Raw genomic sequence first — 21,054 nt, forward strand, 5'->3', positions numbered from 1 at the left:
TTAATAAGATAATTTCAGTAAGTCACAAATCCTGTGAAGAAGATAGAGAGGCATGTTAACATGGGTGTCTGGGAAGGCCAGAATGCAGGACAAGGCAGAGGGCAGAGTCTGGGAAAAGAATATTCTAGGCTCAGGGAAGGACAAGTGCAGAGACTGTCAGGAGGATATGACTGGCACACGGAGGGACTGGAAAAGGACAGGATGCCTGGTGTGTTCTGAATAAGGAAGAGAATGTTAGGAGATGAGAGGGAGGCGGGAGGCCAGAAAACAGCTATTTCACTGTGTGCCAGAGAGAAGAAGAAATCATATTTCAGACTGCGGAAAATACAAAAAACATTGCGAGGTGTATGTGTTGAACGTGAGGTGGGAGGAAGGACTGGGGAGAGTGGGGCAAAGGCAGGAAAAGAGAAGGCGTCGTGGGTGTTCCCACATCTGCATTGCCCACTCACTGTGCGGAACACTGAAACATTCCATTTTAAAGGATAACGAGATTTTTTTCCCCCCAAAGGATAATGAGATTGAGGGGAAAATATTCCATATGTTTAGCGTGGGTGAATTGGTGTTCAAACGCAACTCTCAGCTACTGCCTTCCTGGGTTTTGTGAAGCTAATTTATATGCTTGGCAATAATGGTGGCCTTTTTCTCTCTCTCTCCCTCATTTTCTCAGTTTTCCTTTCTGTGTGTGTGTGTATGTGTGTGTGTGTGTGTCTTTGGGAACTGTGGGGACAGAACATTCCAACCTAGCCAGCAGCTGTATATCTTTCAAACAGTGGTTCCAGAGGCCAAATCCCCCTCCAAATTATTTACGACTCCCATTGAAGCCTGCCGGATCCAGGCGCCCATCTAGGAGGTCAGCAATGGGCCTCTTTGTTGGATGCAGGTCATCAGGAGACCGCTGTGGCGGTGACTGCTCTGTGAACCTCCGCTGCTGTAGCAATGGTTATGTAACTTTAAAACAGTAATGACATTTTGCAGAAAAGTGCTTTTTAATTGCTATGTCTTCATTATTCTCTTTCAAATTTGCCCAGGAGATTCAGCCTCAGAGACAGCTCACGTGTTCTGAGTTTCCATTTTTAAAGAGCAGTCAGTTTTGCGTTTCAGCTTCTCCCACAAGCCCCCCAACCCCAAACTTCATCTGTTTTCCGTTGCATTAAATGGGGTAGGTAATATTGCCTTTTGTACCCTTGCCAAACAGAGAAATGGTTTGACGCAATTTTCTAAAAATGCTCTCCCCAAATTCCTTTTGGGCTGGGACCAAGAATAGAATATTTTATCCCCTACAAAAGGGAGAAAGAAAATGATGAGCAAGCTAGAAAAATAGGACTGCGGGTATAGTCTATAGAATTCCTTTAAGCAACAGAAACTCAACCCCAATCCATAGACTCAGATGCCTATAGGGGATAGAGATCAGCTAAAAATACATTTTGCTTTGGAAGTGAAAATTGTGATACAGATAAAATGACTCAATAATGCATACTCGGAAAGAATTGTAGACTTAGTTTAGAAGAAACTTTTCTGCTTGATTTGACTTGCTTTGCCCCCCTTTTGGTATTTGTATTATATCCCTGTACAGCAAGCCCTTCCGAGCAGTCGCTCAAACTCACGTGGACCCGTGCTCATCAGTGCGGCCCTCAGCTGGGCTCACAGAGGCCCACTGCCCAAGCTGTGCAGCTCTGTCTGGTAGAACGCCTTCCTTGCACATTCACATAGGGTACACCTTCCTGAATAGCCCTCCCACCACTGCTGGTTCAACAGGCCTAGAATTCTAAACCCTGCTTCTTGTGAAATCTCTCCAAATATCTACAGACTGCCTTCTGAGTGTCATTTCCTTCTGATTAAATATGCACAGCTATTGTTCATGCATTCTATAGATTCTGTTGAAACTTTAAAAAACTTTAATCAGAGGAGTACCATTATCACATCATCATCAACAAAAGGGATAATTAACATTTACTTGCTATGTGCCAGGAACTGTTCTAGACATTTTGCAGAAATTCTTGCACTTAGTCCTCGCAACAACCTTCTGATATAGGTACTAAAAGTATTTTCATGTTACAGAAAAGAAAATGGAGTCTTGGAAAGGTAGCATAACTTGTCTGAGATGACTCAAATAGTGAGGGAGGAACCTGACTCTAGCGAGGCCCAGCTTTTAGCTACCTTATTGTGGGTTCCAACCATACGGCATGCTGGAGGCCCAAGCTTCATTTCCACAATGCGTCTCTCCAATAGTCTTTTTGACATGCCATATGAACACAAGTTGAAATGATGGAACTTTGGTTTTTAAAAATAATGTGAAGGAGAGAGAAGGAAAGATAAAAATCTAGAAACACAAATGTGAAGTAGAGAGTGAGAGAAATGCTGAGTTTATTCAGCAAATCCCCAGTGAGTAGGGTAGGGAATGTCCCTGAAGCATGAATGATAAAAAAAAAAAAAAATCCAAACAACAGTTCTCTTTTACACAGTGGGTAGTAAAACCATTAAGCTCATATGCATTGGTGGCTAAAACTGTTAGCAGCTCCAAATGAGGGAGAGAGAAATGTCCCAGGTGAAAGTACATTAATGAACTAATTTAACTCAGAGTCGTCTTACTGTCTGGGCACCAGAGGCTATGCTGACATTTCAAGGGCGTAGGGGGAGAGCTCATGCCCAGATAAACCCTTCTCCATCATTGGCTCTGAGGATTAAGACTTTGATAAGTTCAAGTATAGGGAAAAGATCAAGAGATGTGGTGAAGAGTATTCATAACCAACAACTGGCTAGTCACCTTTTCTCAGTGGGCCCTGGCTTCTTCATGTTTAAAGCAAAAAAAAAAAAAAAAAAAAAAAAAGGAAGAAAGAAAATTAATTCACCTTGATGTCATTTTTCACTGATATTTTATTTTTTATGATACAGTGGCCTTATGAAATTATATCATTCTTGACATTTTATTCTTACCCTTGAAGTTTACCAAAGTATCCCCATTATCCACAGAATGAAATTCAAATTCCTGAGAATTCAGCTCTTTGCACTCTGGCACCTGCTCCTTTCTAATACCTGTTCTCCTATAGCAGGCACCCCACCCATCCAAGTTCATTGCATTCACAGATACATTATGTCTTTGTCTTTGCTGTTCCTCTCTTCAGAATATTCTTCTGAATGTTCTTTTACAGGATGATTTCTTATTTACTTTTCAACCAGCCTGAATACCATCTCCTCTACAAAGGTTTCCCTGCTCTCCAAGCCATGCTATTTGCAGTCTTCGGCTGCCCGTTGCCTCCCAGGGCCGTCTCTGCTTCGGGTCTATAAAGCTGTGTTATGATGATGTGTGTCTATGTCTATCCCTGCTGATTACATTGCAAACTCCCCAAGGGCTGTGAGCGTGTCTTTTTTTATCTTCTTTTTTTGTCTCTGTAGACCTAGTGCCTAGCTCAGGACTTGTGCTTCATAAATAGGGTTCATAAATATTTGAAGAAAGGAAAAGGAAAGAAATGAAGGAAATAAGAAAAAATAAACAATAATCTTGTGCTTTCCAATAAGGATTTTCTCCCCAAGTGGAAAAGATATATACCAGACTCCAGTCTTAATGTAATAGAAGGGAGGATGCATTTCAGAGATGGCCAAGGTCAGGACCTGAGAAGTTGAAGTAGAAGCAATGCAACTGGAGGCCTCACCAATTATGACCTTCTCGATGTAGGCAGGCTCCGAGATATTTTGGTTACAATACACAGGGAGAAAGCTAGCAGCTTCTGATTCCTACCCATCACCTTTTGAAGCTGTTAATGAAACACCTTCTTAAACCCCTCTGTTTCCTCTTCTTGCTGTTCTCAAACAGGTCTGCAGATCATCTTCCCTCAGTACCTGCAAGAGAAGTTTGTCCAGTCAGCCCTGAGCTACATCATGTGCAACGGCGAGGGCGAGTACGTGTGCCAGAACAGCCAGTGCCGGTGCCAGTGTGCGGAGGAGTTCCCCCAGTGCAACTGCCCCATCACCGACATCCAGATCATGGAGTACACACTGGCCAACATGGCCAAGTCTTGGGCCGAAGCTTACAAGGACCTGGAGAATTCAGGTAGGGAGCCTGACAGTTCCTGCTGCGTGAATGGCCCTGAGCCAAGTCTAGAAAAGGAAACTGTCTGGGATTAGCCTGGGATTAGGCTGCTGTGAGGGAACAGTGACTGCCCCCCTGCCCACCGCCCCCCATTTTACTTTGGAGAGTCCAGAGCGAGATCTAGTAGCTGTCATGGGATAGGGCACTCAATAAATCTCTGCTGAGTGAGATAATGAATAGTGTAATCAGGTTTGTGGTCCTGTGATGTATTGTCTTTGTTGGGCCCAGAAGACAGAGAGAGTAATGCCACACTGCACATAGGAAGCCTCTGGAGAATGGAGAGTTAAACATGTTTGTATTATTTCCCGAGTCTGTCAGGCTCTCTCAATCAACAAAACACACACACACACGCACACACATGTAAATATATATGTATATATACATATACATGTCGATGTTCACATAGATACCCAAAGAATTCACAGACTGTCAAAGCTAGAAGTCACTTAGCTATTTCCTGCTTTTCGTGGCTCAGATGAGGAAAGTTGGTTACCTAAGGCCATGAAGTGGGTGAGGTGCAAAGTTAGATCTCAGCCCTCCTGCAGCTTCTAGTTAATGGGAAAACCAGGCATTACCCACATAACCATGCAGATAATTGACATTTTAATCATATCTGGAGAATGGGAAGCTACTGTGAGCCCATCACGTAGAGCTGGAGGTTGACCTGGTCAGGAGGGTCTGGGAGGGCACCCTGAGGAAGAGCAGAGTCTGTGTGTCTGAGCGTGGTGCAGAGATTGGAGGGTGCATGCAGGCCAAATAGGGGGAGGCCATCCCCTGGCACCAAGGAGAGAGACGCCCTGTGATGTAGGTTAGGGCAATGGCAAGGGGAGTCCAGAGGGGAAACGTGCAGTGGTGCTGAGCTAGTCTCAAGGGAGAACTAGCAGGACTTGAGAAAGGAAGAGTGAGATGAGATCCAAGAACTCCTTTTAGGTATGTTTGTCACACACTCTGATGGATGTGGGTACCATTCACGGAGCTAGGGCACCCTGCATGGTTTGGAAAGAAAACTGTATGTTCAGTTTGGGCATGAAAAGCTTGGGAATCCTTGAGACTTCAGTGAAGAGATGCCAAATAATGGCATAAAGTATGTGTTCAGATATCTGTTAAATAAATGGACATATAGAGAGAGCATTACTGTTTTTAAAACCACTTTATATTCCTCAAATCTATTACAGGAACTGCATTAGAGTAAGTAATGATGTCGCTGTGTTGTAGAGGAGGGAGGGTGCCAAGACCCAGTGTCTTCCCCAGGGTTACATAGTAAATGATGGAGTCGGTAACGGAATCCCTGATTCCAGACCCAGTGCTCACAGCAGCTTTTGTACCTTATTAATTCCACTTTACCCCCCAGTCCTCAGTTCCCTCATCTGATAAATGAGAGGACATGTTTATGTGTTTAATTTTTGAATTTATTCAAATATGTAGCCCAAAACCCCTTTGATCAAACAAAATCATACCTGGGAGCTACTGTGTACCAGAGATAAAAGCTGAGCTCTGTTGAGCTGTATTTGAAAACCACCGGTTTCCATGAACTCTAAGTCCCCAACCAGCTCTGAGCACACACGATGCATCAGTGATTCTGCTCTTAAAAGGTCATGCGGCTCCAACGGGACTGTGGATGCCTTAAGAACCTGCACCCATTAGTCCATTTAAAATCCTAGGAATGCATGAAAGCGAGAGGTTCAGGGTAGAAACGTATTGTGATGATTATTTGGCCTCAAACAAAAGAAGCGTTTGATGAAATGCTTTTGCAAAGAGATTCTCCCCATTGCTAAAAAGCAGAAGAGAATACAAGCCGTGCGCACAAGCAGTAAGGGTCTTGAGCATGTGGTCCTTATTCCCAAGGAAAATAACTGCTTTGAGTGGGCGGGTGGGATGCTGAGGTGCTGAGATTTTGCAGAGTAAGCTGAATGGTCCATGGAAATTATTAGTGCCAAGCTTTCTCCCCAGAGGAGCACACATTTACTTCACTTACTTTAGATACCCTGTACTTATCCATTTGAAATGTTTTTACCCATTAAGACAAAATCCATCCATCCATACATGTCTTTGCGGCCCATGCGTGTGTACTTTCCTCCGTCTTATTTCAGCACCAGGTAATTTGAAGGGATTTATGACCAGCTACAGGTAAAAGCCATAGATTCTTTGGTGGCCCCTAAGTGCTACTGTTTGGTGGTCAAATAGGACCAAGTTCACATGCACAAATGGGGGTCTGCTTGTCCTTTTTGGGAGGAGACCCTTCCACTTTTAGTCAAGAAAGTATTGGGTTGGCCAAAAAGCCTGTTTAGTTTTTTCCCGTAAAATAAAAGACACATTTTTCATTTTCACCAATAACTTTATTGATTTCGATATTTTGAGTATGTCGGCTATCTCCCACATGGTAGAACATTGATTGTTCTCAATTAATGTCTTGATTTGATCTCTATCAACTTCAGCTGGCCTAACCAACCGTGGGGCATCATCCAGAGAGAAATCTCCAGGATGAAACTTTGCAAACCACTTTTGACACATTTGATCAGTCACAGCACCTTCTCCATACACTGCAAAATCTTTCTTTGTGTTTCAGTTGCATTTTTACCTTTCTTAAAATAATAAAGCATAATATGCAGGAAATGTTGTGTATTTTCTTCCATCCTCAATATTTAAAGTGGCTACACAAAAATTCACCAATTTTGATGTTTTTTTTAAATGCACACTGATAATACAGCTGTCACAATACAATCTAACAAAGTTGTTTAAAATGAAGTTAAAGACAACTAAGTGCTACTAGAGCCATCTTATGGAAAAAACCCAAATGGACATTTTTGGCCGACTCAGTAAATCACTTTAACTTTTACATTACCTCTTCTTATCTGACCCAAATTTGGGTTCACGGAAAGGGCTGTGACCTCCAAGGTCAACGGAGCCGTCTGCTTGCACGTGTTCCACAGGAGGAGCGCTGGCGGCCCGAGCAGCAGAGTCCGGGCCGGTGCCCTGCCTGCAGCTTACTCAGTGAATGCCCCCATCACGCAGCCCTGTGTCATCCTTTCAACCTTCCGCCACTGTCCATTGAGCACTTTCTGTATTTCGGGAACTATTTAGGCAGATACAGTCCCATGTCACCGTTTCAACATTTGAATGAGATGCTCTTGTACCTGCTTGACAGATGGGGAAACTGAAGCGTCAAGAGGTTAATGGCCGCCCAGCAGTTGGGTGGGGGAGACGCAGTCTGCAGGCATATGCCTGTCTGACTGTCAGTAATGAGGTGCCTGAATTCTCAAGGAGTCACAGCCAGTTTTCCTGTATGTATGTTTTCAGCACCTTTTATTCCTTTTTTCTCCCAATACACTGATCTTCTTTTTTGTGTTGAGAGTAAACGCAACATGCTAAGTAAGTAAGAGCATCTGATTCAGAGCCAGTCTAGAGTTCTATCCTCACTGGCTGTGTGACCTTGGCAAGTTCACCCACTTCACTGTGCCCTAGTTTCTAGAAAAGGGGGCAGTAAAAGTGCCCACCTCATAGGTTTGCTATAAAATCACTTATATGTGTTTTTATGTGTTAGGTGTTTAAGACTGAAGCTGGGGCTTATTGAGAACTTTGTAAGCATTTTTTAAAATGAAATGAATGCCTAATGCACCTGAAATTTCCTTGTAGGTTTTAGAACATAAAGTGAAAATATCGGGCTCAAGATACATGTACATGTGCATTTTATTATATGCATAATCTAATCACTTTACCTTTTCACCTACGAAATGATTAACCTCGTAATTCTTTTAATTTCCCCACTAGTGGAAGGGGGACGTGGCCGAGGTAGACCAGTGAGAATTCGATTGGAAAACAGCAGCTCCGGTTTCAGTCCTGCCTCTTGGCACTCATGGGTTGTCCTACCTTCAGAAAGTCATTTCTCACTTTGCGTTTCGGTTTCCCTATAAGCAGAACGAGAGAGCTGACCCAGATAATTTCTAAGTCTGTGTCAAGTCGTAGCATATGCTGACGCTCAGAAACTGAGCACCGCAGAAGCAGAGACCTTCCCCCAGGAGACTCAGGAGTTTGTCCCCATCTCGTAAGCTGGAATTTTCCAAAATGGGACATGACATAAGACGGCATGAACATACAACTTCCCACAAGACGGGGTCACACAGGGGGAGTGTTGCTCCATTTCAGTCTCTGTCAGACCTGAAGGGTCCATCAAAGAGAATGTTTCAGTTGGTGCAAATATGTCCTTAACACCTATCTATCCCTCGCTCCTTCTGTAACTCAAAGTGAGAGCAGCTACAGGTAGTAGGTAATAGTATCTGGCCAGAATTTATTAACATTGTTTCCATCCTACTTACTTTTACAGTTCCCATTCTACTGAAGGCATGAGATCATGGTTTTCTGTGTACCATAGAACTGTGTAAAAATTGGGTTTAATTGATGCTGAGAAAATATACATCCAAGTGATAGGTGAACATTGTGGTCCAGGTGGCATTCAGAGGTCAGAAGTTTGGGAAGCCCTGTCTTGCACAGGATGCAGGTTCACTCCTACAGCAGGCAAGTCAAAGACCCTTCATGGAAAGCACAGTGGCCCCTGCACTCCCCTCCAGGAGTGGAGCAGGCCAGTGCCATGTTCATGGGCCTTCAGCAAGTTAGTTTATTTGCAGCCTGCTTTGTTGGTTGGTGGGCCACCTCAGCTGGGGCTGTCATGCTCAGCCCTTCTCTCCTGGCCTTTGTCTCCGCTAGATGAGTTTAAATCGTTTATGAAGCGTCTCCCCAGCAACCACTTCCTGACCATTGGGAGCATCCATCAGCACTGGGGCAACGACTGGGACCTGCAGAACCGCTACAAGCTCCTGCAGAGTTCCATGGAGGCCCAGAGGCAGAAGATCCAACGCACCGCCCGCAAGCTCTTCGGCCTCAGCGTCCGCTGCCGCCACAATCCCAACCACCAGCTACCTAGGGAGAGGTAAGCGCTGGCTCCCTCTACTGCCTCTGCAGGCTCGGACCTGGTGCTAGCTTGCATTTGCTTGCTGCAGGGGGAAATGCAATGCAGGTGATACATTTGGAGGTGTCGAGAGAGGCCTTGCGTTGTCCAGACCGACAGTTGTTTGGACGGTCTCTGGCTTCTCCCCTGCTGGCTCTAGCTGCACTGAAACAATGAATTTCTCGCTGTTTCTTGACTAAACTTTCAGTCTCTGTGTTCTGCCTGATCCATCTGACTGAGAGAGGGAACTAATAAGAGCCCTGACTACTATAGGAAATTATTCTGGTTGCTTAAAATGCATTTTCTCTTTCAATTTAAAACTACTTGGGAAAGCAGGTGTTAGGATCACCATCTTAAGGGTAAAGAAACTGGCTTACCTAATTAATCAGTCAATCAGGGCAGGAGTAGAGTGCAGCAAGTAAGGTACCTGCCATGGAAAATTTAAGGGAGCACGCCCTCTCTGGGTCCTGTGAGTGCAGGGTCCTCACCTGAGAGTGAGCACCTCCTTAAATGCTCAGATGCCTCACTTGTCTCACCCTCGTCCCAGCCTTGCCCTTGGTGCAGGTGTGCTGATGAGTGGGGAATACAGGGTAGACAAGCCAGACAGCATTTAGGGCGTATCTCCTCTCTCAGGGCCCACGGGGAAGGAGCGGGGATTCACATCCAGGTCTTCCAGGTTCCATCTCCCGTGGCGTTTGGGAGCTAGCTGCATCTGGGTTTTCTGTGGCGGTGGCTCGAGGGCTTCCATGCGGGCACCGCAGCAGAGCAAGAACACGGGCTCGGTTACTCTCTGCCCTGCTTCAGCCGACGCAGCTGTGCTCTCATTCACCTCATATTTGGAGGTTCCACGTTCAATGTCTTTTGAAAATAGATCTGCTCTTAAAACGACTGAGGCTAAGTCACATTCCCTGAGCAGATTTTATGTCAGTCACTTATCAGTGTACAGGAGTATTACCCCTGCACGGAGACCATAAAACTGACGCTCAGGCAAGTGAAATGATTGGTCCAAAACTACAGTGTCAAAGTCAGTGGTTCTCAATGGGAGGTGTTCTTTTCCCACTGAGAGCTGTCTGAGGACATTTCTCATTGTCTTATCAGGGGTGGAGGTGCTATTGCATGGGTGGCCCCTGCAGCAAGGTTAGAAGTCAATGGCGCTGAGGTTTGGAAACCCTAACATAAGAGGAAGAGACAAGATACCCCGACTTTGTGAATCTAAACACTGTGTTCTTAATCCCCATGCTCTATGGCCCATTTTACTTTCATTTTTCTAAACTCAGAGCAAATGCTGCCTCTTTCATGAAGTCTTCCCAGATTGTACCAGCCAATACAGAGGCTCCTTATTTTAAAATCCCATGAATCTAAAAGCCCTGACTCAGCATACTTTTCCTGTCTTTCCCCATTATAAAACCTCTTTCTTCTACACTTGTCTGTGCTCATTCCTGTTTTCTTCACTCCTTTCAACTCTGAGCCCATTGTTTTGCACAGAGTGTGTGATAATTATTTGGTGAATCAGAAAGAATTTCTCTGGCAGTTGCTCACTTGCTGCCATGCCGCAGAACCAGGGACTAAGAAGAGGTTCTGTCTTAAAATGGCTTCCTTGTCATCTGCAACAGATGACAGGCAGCCACCCTAAGTGAATGTCTGAAGTAGACTCCTGGTGCCTGGCCCAGGACCTGCAGCAGGCACTCGGAGAGACTCAGAAATGACCTCAGGAAACAGTGCTGCCAAAGATGTGTTTTACAGGAGGAGTGAGGAGTTCTGTGGGCAATCAGGCAGGGCTTGCTAGGGCTGACGTAGCAAGGTACCACATACTGAGTGGTTTAAAGAACATACTGATTTCCTTACGGCTCCAGAGGCTGGAAGTCTGAGATGGAGGTGTCAGCGGGGCTGGCTTCTCCTGAGGCCTCTCTTTGGCATGTAGATGGGTGTCCTCTCCCCGAGTTCACATGGCTGTCCATCTGTATGTGTCTGTGTCTTAATCACCTCTTCTTCTAAGGACTCATCCTGTTGGACTAGGGCTTCCTTCAGTGACCTTGTTTAACTTCTTCGACGTCTTTGGAGACCCCGTCTCTGAACAGAGTCACATTCTGAGGCACGGGGGTGAGGACTTGAACATATGAATTGTGGGGAGATGCAGTATAAACACCATCCGGCTGTTGATAGGATCTTTAGGTAAAGAAACCGTGCATCCTTGGGACTGACCATACTGAATGCACATCAGGTGGAAAAGGTAACCGTTACCAGGCGTGAGACAGACATGCCTTCAGTGTTGCTGCCTGTCACTTTAGAGTATGAAGTGAAGGGCCCAAAGTCCCAGAGACACTGGGAAGAAATCAATGAAAAGTGAGAAGAAGGCCCGGGCACAGAGCACAGAGCACCGAGGGCGTGCAGGTCTAGGGAAGGCTTGGGAGCTCCTGGAGAGGAGCTCCAGGCATGAGGAGGGAGGAAGGAGGGACAGCTTTGGGTAATGGAAGGAACGCTAGAAAAAATCAGGGGGCTGAATTTGAGATCATGCCCTACCGTTGGCAAGCTCTGTGACCCCGAGCAAGTCCCTTCACTTTTCTGAGCACAGAGTCCAACTTCCTGTGCAAGCTGTCAGGTGTAGACAGTTGAGGTGTCCTGCCACCACCCGGACCTTCAGAGAAGGATCTCTCAGCTTGCCTTCTTCTTAGGTGAGGAAACTTGCCTGAATCATGGCATCCCTCCTCCACTCACCCGGAGAGGATATCTGGAATTCCACCTGGAATTACATTCATTTAAGGGGCATTGGATGCTGGGTACTGGGGAGATGGGGCCCAGAAACTTGGCCTGTGCTGGTCTGTCCGAGGCTGCACCTCCTTGCTGGTTGGGGGCTGCTTCCTGACATCTGAATTGAAGGCTTTAATGAGCGTTTCTCACACCAGCAGGCAGGATACCTCCTTGCCTCGGGGCAGTGTCAGACAGAGGTGCTAACCCGGGGGATCTTGGGCCGCCTGAGCTGAGCCAGCTGGAGTTTGCACATGAACTGATTGCTAGGCTGCTATTTGCCTCTGTGCCAGATCTGTGGGGGACGAGTCCACCAAGCAGGTGCTGTCACTACCACGCGTCTCACGGGGATTTTCACTTGAGTGGCAGACAGGTGGCATGGTGGAGGCCGGGTGGGAGAGGGAAAGAGCTATAGCCACACGCGGACGGGGTCCGAATCCTGGCTCCGTCATTTCTCAGCCGACAGGCTCTATGGAAGTCCCTGGCCGCATCTGCAGCGTGACATGATAACGCTTGCCTTCAGGTTAAGTGTGAGAATTAAGGTTTTAAATTTTAAAAAGCCTAGTAAATGCCTGCCTCCATTAAGAGAAAGTGGAAGGGATACTAAGAGGGTGGGGGTTGGACAGAGAGGGAAAAAGAGAGAGATAGTATATGTATTCTAAATGTTAGGCACTGTTCTATGCACTGCATATCAATGAACTAACTTCCTCCTTACTGCAACCTTGAACCTGGGTATTCCTACTGTTTTACTATTCTTACTTTACAGATAAGGGAACTGAGGCACAGAGAGCCCAAGATCAATAAATATTATTATTTTATTTTATTTTTTCATTCACCATTTATCACCCTATAACCTTTTCCACCTCTACCCACAGGGTGTATAAATGGTGACTGAAAAAATAAAAATAAAATAAAATATATTATTTTATTACTACTCGAAAGAGGTGTTTAGGTATAAACTATAGTGAAAAGTCAAGTATAGTTAATGAGACCTTTGTTTCAAGGCATGCTGGCATCTGTATATTGGGATGGAAGGCAGATGATGTTCTGCTTATCAGCTTGTGCGAAACAGTTCTCTGAGACCGAAAGGAAGCTGTAAGACTTCTCACAACTCAGCTTTGGAAGTCAGAGTGCATCACCCGAACTGTGTTCTTTTGGCTAAACGCCCAGCCCGGATTCAAAGGTGTGAATACTGGGAGGTGCGGGTCACTGGGGGCAATAGGAGTCTTCTTTGGAGATGATTTACCGCATCTGCATGATTTACCGGGATAAATTGAGTATAACTAGAGCTAGAGGCAACTATCCCATATATAGGGCAAGTAAGATTAATGATAATAATAACAAACAAAATAATAACGATTGCTTATTGAGGAGCTAGTGTAACCAGCAGTGTCACCTGCTTGTACCGGAGCCCTGGGGGACTTACTACCATCTTCAGGCCTCAGTGTTCTCATATGTAAAATGGGACTAATAATAGTACCAACCTCATAAATCTGCTTTGGAGATTAAGTCCTGTAAGCCACATGAAATACTTAGAACAGGTTTTCTACCCAGCAGGTGGAAAACACTCAATACATGTTAGCTACTTTTCTTATTGTTATTTTTACCAGGCATCGCTATTTTGCCTATAAATTGTTTAGCCTACCATAATGCTCAATGACTTTGAGTGTTGGTGATGATAGCATATATTTTTTCGTCTAATCCTTACACTATCTCTGTGAAGTTGATGCTACTGAATTTGTTTCATAGATGAGAGAACTAATGGGTCAGATATGTAATTTCCGTGTCCAAAGTCACAGGGCAGGTAAGTGGCAGGAGGGCAATTGTCTTGCTGTCTCCGTTGGTGGGCTTGGCGGTCAAGAGCCCTGTGCAGGTTTTCAGCAGTGTGCGGCGGCGGGGAGAGGCAGCTGTGCTTGGTTGGGCTCCCTGGGTCGAGTGCAAGCTGATGCCAAAGGCAGGGTTAGCTCATCAAGGTCATGGGGTGGGGGACCAGGATTGGAGTTTACAGTCTTTCATGCAGTGTGCTGAAATTCAGGAAGTGGCCCCAGCTGTGGAGCCCTGAATCCGTTTTGAAGCCCAGGCAGACATCCAGGCAGACATCAGGCACATCTCCTGTAGTTAGACAGGAGAGGTCAGGTTCAGCGCAGGTCAACACAGCAGGTGTTTCCTGTGAGCTTACTCTGCGTTGGGCTCAGGAAGCACCAAAACAAGTAAGACTCATCTACCCCAAGGTTTAGTGCTTGTTGGGATGTAAAATATTGCCAGACCACACTTGCCAATGGCGGGGGGGTGAGGAGGGCCACATCTAACCAAAAATTTATTGGGTGCCCATAATGTGTAAGGTCACTGGGGGGGATCCCAGGGATACCGTGGTTGATTTCCTTCAGCCTATGCAGGAGCTGGCCTTAGTGTCAAGGCACTGTGATTGGGCAGGTCAAGGGAAGGCCGGAACCCAGAAGGAAGGTTTCTGAGGATTGGTTTGCTTCCAGGAGATCCTTACATTGTGCAGTTAAAAAGGGGGAAAGATTGGGAGGTAGAGTTTGACTTTGGTCACTACTGTTATTGACACTTGGGACTTTCTGCCCATCTGCAAATGGGCATCATAATTTCTTCTTCCTGCCTCAGGGGGTCTGGGTCTGGAAGCACTTTGTAAACTCTGAGTACTCTAGGAAAGGGGGTTATGCAAGTAGGGTGAACTCGAAACCAAATTTGTTAGGAAGAGAATGAAGCTGAGCTTAGGCCCAAGGCACTATTTAGCAGTCAATGCCTCTGGGGCATTTGCCACGCGCCAGGTGCTGCTGGCCTGGTACTGGACGTGCTTTCACCTCATTTAATCAGGTAGCACTAACACACCCCATTTTATGAATGGGGAAATTAAGGCACAGAGACGTTAGGTGGCTTGCTGCAGATTATACAGCAAATAAGAGGCAGGATTCCTTTCCGGTAACCTCTGTGCTCTTCTGCCTGCCTGAGGTAAGATGGTCCAAGGTGATGGATGATCTGCCTAGAATACACTGTGTTATGGTGGAAATCACCTCTTACTGCAGAGGAGGGAAGAAAGAAGTGAAGAAGGAAAGAAAGAGGGGAAAATAAGGTCGGAAGGAAGGGAGAAAGTCTGAGAACAAAAGAGTCCTAAATCAGCATGGCCAAGTAGGGGCTGAATTAGCTGACTATGCGATTCCACAAATATTACTGACCACCTGGTCTCCCAGCCCTGTGCCAGATGCTTTTAAAAGGCACAAGCAACAAGGCTCTGGCCAGCGTTGCTCAGTTGGTTGGAGCGTCGTCCTATAAACTGAAAGGTTGCAGATTCGAATCCTGGTCAGGGCACATGCCTGGGTGGTGGGTTCGGTCCCAGGTTAGGGGTGCGTGCAAGATGGAACGATGTTTCTCTCTCACATCTATGTTTCTCTCCCTCTCTCTCTCCATCTCTTCTTTTCTCTCTGTCTCTCAATAAAAAAAAGAGAGCGAGAGATACAAGCAATAGGGCCTTTGTCCTCAAATCTCAGTTTCTAGTGTCACAGCGTGCTGAAGAGGACACTGGTTTGAAGCAGGAGGCCTGAGTTCTGGCCCTGGCTCTGGCCTGGGGCAGGGGCTCTAGAGAACCCTGGGCACAACACCCACGCCTTGCAGGGCTGCACTGCAGAGTAGGTACTGGACAGCTAGTTACCCCTCACCCTGCGTGCCACCTTTTATCCATTTTCTTTATGAAATTCTGAATTAAAGCTCCTTTGGGAAAAATAAGGCGACACTTTGTTTCTTTTTTCTAAAACCATTTGGAAATCACTGGGCTCAGTTTCTCTGAGGTCCTTCCCAGCTCTGGGAGGGATGTCACAGAGAATGAGTAACAGTTCAACTCCCAAATATTTGTAGAAGGTCAGTAATTGGATCTTTGGGCGGTATTGCTTTCAGGTGATACTAATTAGTCCATTTTAATGACTAGTAGCCTAGAGTTCAAACTAAGATCTTTCTTCCCCGAAAATACAATGGCCTTTTACCTAAATCTCTCTGAATGTAATCACTTTCCAATCTATGTTGCGGGAAGCAATCAGAATTATTACCTAAGAATCAAATTCTATCTCGTCACTAGCTGCTTAAAACCTTTTGGTGACTGATCACCACTCTGAGGAGGAGGAGCAGAAACTTAAGATGACCTTCACGGCTGCCATGATCTGGCCCTGCCTACCACTCACACTGGCCTTCCCACCTTTCCTTGGCTCTCTCAGCTGTACTGTGACTTATCTCCTTTTTTCTTTTTTTAATTAAATGTGTTGGGGTGATATTGGTTGATAAGATTAAGTAAGTTTCAATTGTACAGTTTTATAATACATCCTCTGTATGCCTCCTTTCAGTTCACTGGGTGTTCTTGGCTCCCTCCCACTCCACAGGCTTTACACGGCTGTTCCCCTGCCCCGAATGAGCCTTCCTCGTTCCTTCGTCGTGGTAGCTTCTGTGTGTCTTTCAGACCTCAGCACTCAAGGCTGCAATCCTTGCGCCAAAAGGCCGGGTTACACGCTTTCCTGGCGTTCTGACCTCCCAAATGAAGCCCAGATCTCAGTTTACCATTATTCCCTCATCTGTCTATTTATTAACGCCTGCCTCTCTGTGAGATCATCAGCTCCAGGCGTGCGTCTGTAACCACGTTCTCCACCACTCATCAGCATCATGTCCTAGCACACGGGAGCTGTTCAAGTCACTTTGTTCAATGCGTGGACAGATCCATTATTTTATACTTCGGGGGGGTGTCCCCAAGGCACCTTGACATCATCTTTTAAAGTTATGTCCCATGGCCGGGTAAATGATCTACACATTTTCCACCTGTATAGTACATATTTCTATCATCTTCCTCATTCACAAATGGAGAAACTGAGGCCAAAGGGAGTTAAGTGATTTGCTCAAGGTCACTCAGGGAATTTGTGAACAGACCGTGGCTAAAAGTTGGGCCCTTGGACTGTGATGATGGTCCAGGCCGTGGTAACAAGGGAGCTGCAAGAGGAGATTGCTTTCACCTGACCTGGATTTAAATCCTGAAAGTATTGTATCCTCCTGGGGAAGGAAAGAAAAAAAAAAAAAAACAGAGCAAAACTAGATACTTCTTGGAATCTATTAAAAATAGATACTTCTTGGAGTCCATTAAATTCAATGAAATGAAGAAAAATTCCTAGCACCAAGCAGGTGCTTAATGTCACTGTGATTTGATATTTCTTCCCTACATCCCATTACCTAGTTTTAGTAGAGGTTATAGAATTGTGAGGGAAAGCAGACTCATGGAACCTTAACTTGAAGGCAGGCAGTCTAATTATTGGCATTTTCCAATGACTCTTGGTCTTTGGTTTATTTTTACTTCCCATATTCACATGGCCTTGACCCAGCAGTCCAGTCCAGGCCTTAGCCAACCACAATGTAATTATGCATTGTTGAGATGAAAATCTCTTGGCGGCACCCACGTCAAGCCCCAATCCTGGGGCCATACCTTCTGAACCCATGTCAGCTTTTAACATATTTCCTGTTCCGTGCAGTGCTTAATTGGTGTCTGTGGAAAGTTTCTGCCTACCAAGATAATCATTATCTCTCTTATGATGACCCTCAATATCCACGCTGGTTCCGATTCTTCTCTCTGAACCCTATACGTACTTGCTTCTGGATTTCATCTCCATAGACACCTGCAGGGGGGCAGACAGATGTGACTTCTTCTGTTTTATTGAACTGAAGTCAGGTTTAGTTTATCAGATTGACGGATCCTGCTCTGCCACTTATTAGATGCATGACCTCCCAAAATCTCTAAACCTGTCTGAGCCCTCTGTTTCCTCATCTGTATGATCGGGATAATAGGAGTGGCCGCCCTGTGGAGTTTCGTGACCCAGTCAATTATCCGATGTATGTGAAAACTCCTCATAAGCTGTAAAGAAATGAACAGATACAATGTTAATACAATCAAGAGCACAGCAATAGTAGACCCTAGGTATTCGATGAAGACACTTTCTGCTTCCAAGAAATGTATGTTTCCATTAGAGAAGATCGAGCAGGTGCCCAACAAAATCTAATAATATAGCAGAGGGCAGTGGACGTTAAGATACTTAGACTTCAGATCCTGAAGTCTGACAGGCCAGGGTGAGTGGCTGCCATTACTAACATTGTAACCTTGGCACAGTATTAAGGTGTCTGAGCTTCAGCTTCTAATTGGTACTAATAATAGAAAATCAGTAAAAGAATATATAAGCTGCTATGAGCATATAGTCAGACCTCAAAGCACAAGGCTCCTTATCAGATAGAGACCAATAATTTGTCAGTTAATTGAAAAAATTTGTTAAATTAGGAAATCCTAAAATATATATATGCTGCACAGACATAAATACATTTTACTTTAACTTAAAATATATAAATATATATTACTGGGCCAGCCTTTCCAAATAGGGCCAAATTCTTTATGTAGGGTGTGGGTATATTCTATTTGACATTTTACTGGCTTCCTTGCATACTCCTGACCATAATTACATAATATTTCCAGTTTTAGCTTATTCAAAGTGGAGCAGTAATCCAAAGATGCTTAAGAAATAATCTAAAAGTTTGTAGAATTTTATAAACCCTTCCCAACTTTCTTGGACACTCCCCCTTTATTTAAATGGATAGGAATTGTTTCAGTAACTGGTCTTTGTAGAATTTTTTCGTAAAATTCAAGTTAGTTTCCACAGAAGAAGTTCATTATTTCATCAATTGATTTGCTTTTAATTCCATGATAAAATAATAGCAAATACGAGTGGCAAACAGGTTTGGGAACACACAAAAGTGACTCTCGGTAAGTGTGCTTGACCCCTGGAGGAAACAGAAGCATGCGGGCTGTGTGGGACCACAACCCACCAGCCCTGAGTATCAGATGCGCTGTGATCCTCACTCCCTACCTTCACCTCACGGAAGGGAGGGCGTCAGGTGTGCATCAAGTCACCTATATGGAGGCCAGTTATGAGCTTGCCCTGAGACAGAAGCTCTTATTACTAGTAATTTGCCGCTATTACTGGAGCAACTTGCTCAAGGTCATATAGTAAGAAAAAAGAGTTGTAATAATAGTTAACACAGATTGACCATCTATTATGTACCGTACATAGTTTTCAATGCTCACATATATGCACTCATTTAATCCTTTTAACATCCCTATAAGACAGATTCTATTACGCTTTCCATTTTATACATACAGAATTTGAATAGCAACAAAGGTGGTAAAAAGAGAGAAATACATTCCTGCTGGGAAGACTGGAGAATTCCTTTCCCTCTTTGCATGGATTCCTCTTTTCATCTTAGAAATTTCATACTGAACCCCCATTTCTTAAGGATGCGTGTCCAGTTCACTGGACCAGTTTGCTGTGTCCTCACTATATCTTCCCTGCATCCTGCCGGGCACTTTTCTAATACTTGGCACATTTGCCATTGTCTATGTAATCCCAGACTTTCCCTGCTTGACCAAAAATTCTATGATGACAGGGACTCCTTTTTCTCTGACTCACCAGGGTACCCTCCCTCCCCAAGTGACAGGGTGAGTGCCTAGCACCTAAGGACACAGCATCTGCTGAACTGAAGTTAGGATGCATTTGAGATAGAAGTTGAGGGACAATAATGCTTTGAATTTTGGGGTGGGGAGAATGGTTTTCCATGTAAGAAAACGACAGATACTTGTGAAAATTTGAATGTGAGATTATTTCATCCAGAAATGGGAAATCGGATATCAGAGAGAGAATATAAATCAAGATTGAGTGCCTGGCCTTTGGAGTCAGACAATCTGCTGTTAAGTCCTGGCGAGCTGTGTGTGTTCTCGTTGTCTTTAGGCCCTGTAAAATGAAGGTGATAACAGAACTTTCTCCACAGAGTTACTGTGAGGACCACTTAGGAAACGTATAGAGTTCTTAGCATATGTGGTCAGCATATTAGCTCTTAATGTAATTGCCCTTACGTGTTATTGAATGAAGATTAATCCAGTATGTGGCGATGAACTAGGGAGGGACTGAACAGCCAGTTGTGGAGTTTGTATATGATCCTTTAGGTGTCGAGTAGCCATTGGGAGAAAAGTAGAAGGGATGCATTTAGTAAACGTTCTCTGGCGGCCAGTACGCCTCTTCCTCTGGATCCAGGGTTTCCCCCCTGTGCCGACATGAGCTCTACCACAGGTCTGTGGGCTCTAGCGTGGTTCTCACACTGGAGTGGGCACCACATCCCCTGGAAGGCTTTTTGAACACAGATTGCTGGGCCCCACCCCAGGGCTTCTGATTCCGTAGATCTGGGATGGGTCCTGGCCCCAGATGACATAACATTGCTGGTCTGGGGACCACACTGATCCAGGGTTAGAGGAGTCCCCTCACTGCCATAAATATGGTCTCACCTCACTTTCCATGCACGTGGAAGAAACCAAGTGAAAATGAGTTCCCCCAAGTGAATCCTGTAGGATAGTGTGAGGGAGATGTGGGAAAGGAGGTGATATCTGTGATTGAATACATTTAGGAAGTGTTGGATTAAAAAAGCAATGGAAAAAGGAGTCAAATATGCATATTTTTAAAACTAATTTGGCCATAGAACCCTTCTTTTTGAAGTTTTTTCAAGAGATCATGTTCCCCGGTTCACTGCCTTGGAAAAGAGCAACTTACACCAGATGAAGAGGCCGTGACCCAGATGATTGGTATAGTAACTAGGTTGTGAGTTCCCTTCCTCTCACGGGGGATGCCCATTCTTCAGCTGGTCTTAAGCAGCTGCTAGTGGCTTTGTGCCCCAGCAGGTACCACCCCTGCTGAGGGGTGGGGTGGCTGCTCACCAGCATCAGCCATAGTGACAGCAGGAAGCTACGCAGTTTCTGGTGTAATCAGGGAATTGATTTACCCCATATTTGGCTCAGGGACAGTCCTGACTTGAAACGGTAAACTATGGCTAAGACAAATACCTCATGCACAGCTTATTTTAAAGTTTGCAAAGGGCTTTCACACCAATGAGCATACCTGATCCTTGTAATTACCAGCAAGGGAGCTAGAGCAAGGGTTGGTGTCCCCATTTACAGGAGAGAAGACTAAGGTCACAGAAATTGATGACTGGCCTTCTGCTGCTGTCCTACATGGGCACCGCCCTTTGTTCTTTTCAGAGAATATTTACAGAAATGTTTATACGGAACTTTTATTCATTCATCCATTCATTGCTTCATTCAACAAATATTCAGTGATCAGCTGCTAAGTTCCAGGCATTATGCAAGGGGTGGTGGGCAAGACAAAGGGTGTCTCTTTCACAGAAAGGTGGAAATTGAGCAGAT

At 45.0% G+C, this 21,054-nt stretch overlaps 1 protein-coding gene across 2 annotated transcripts in view; it reads left to right on the plus strand.

Moving 5' to 3' along the window:
* Positions 1 to 21,054, plus strand: part of BRINP1 (BMP/retinoic acid inducible neural specific 1) — a 172,545-nt gene that overhangs the window by 138,727 nt on the left and 12,764 nt on the right. For both annotated transcript variants that reach the window (XM_045196858.2, XM_024562278.3), the window contains exons 6-7: positions 3,812 to 4,048; positions 8,789 to 9,011. In XM_045196858.2, the coding sequence (XP_045052793.1) occupies positions 3,812 to 4,048; positions 8,789 to 9,011 (460 nt within the window). The remainder of the gene's footprint in view (positions 1 to 3,811; positions 4,049 to 8,788; positions 9,012 to 21,054) is intronic.

The sequence above is a fragment of the Desmodus rotundus genome, chromosome 1 (assembly GCF_022682495.2).
Source record: "Desmodus rotundus isolate HL8 chromosome 1, HLdesRot8A.1, whole genome shotgun sequence".
NCBI lineage: Eukaryota > Metazoa > Chordata > Mammalia > Chiroptera > Phyllostomidae > Desmodus > Desmodus rotundus.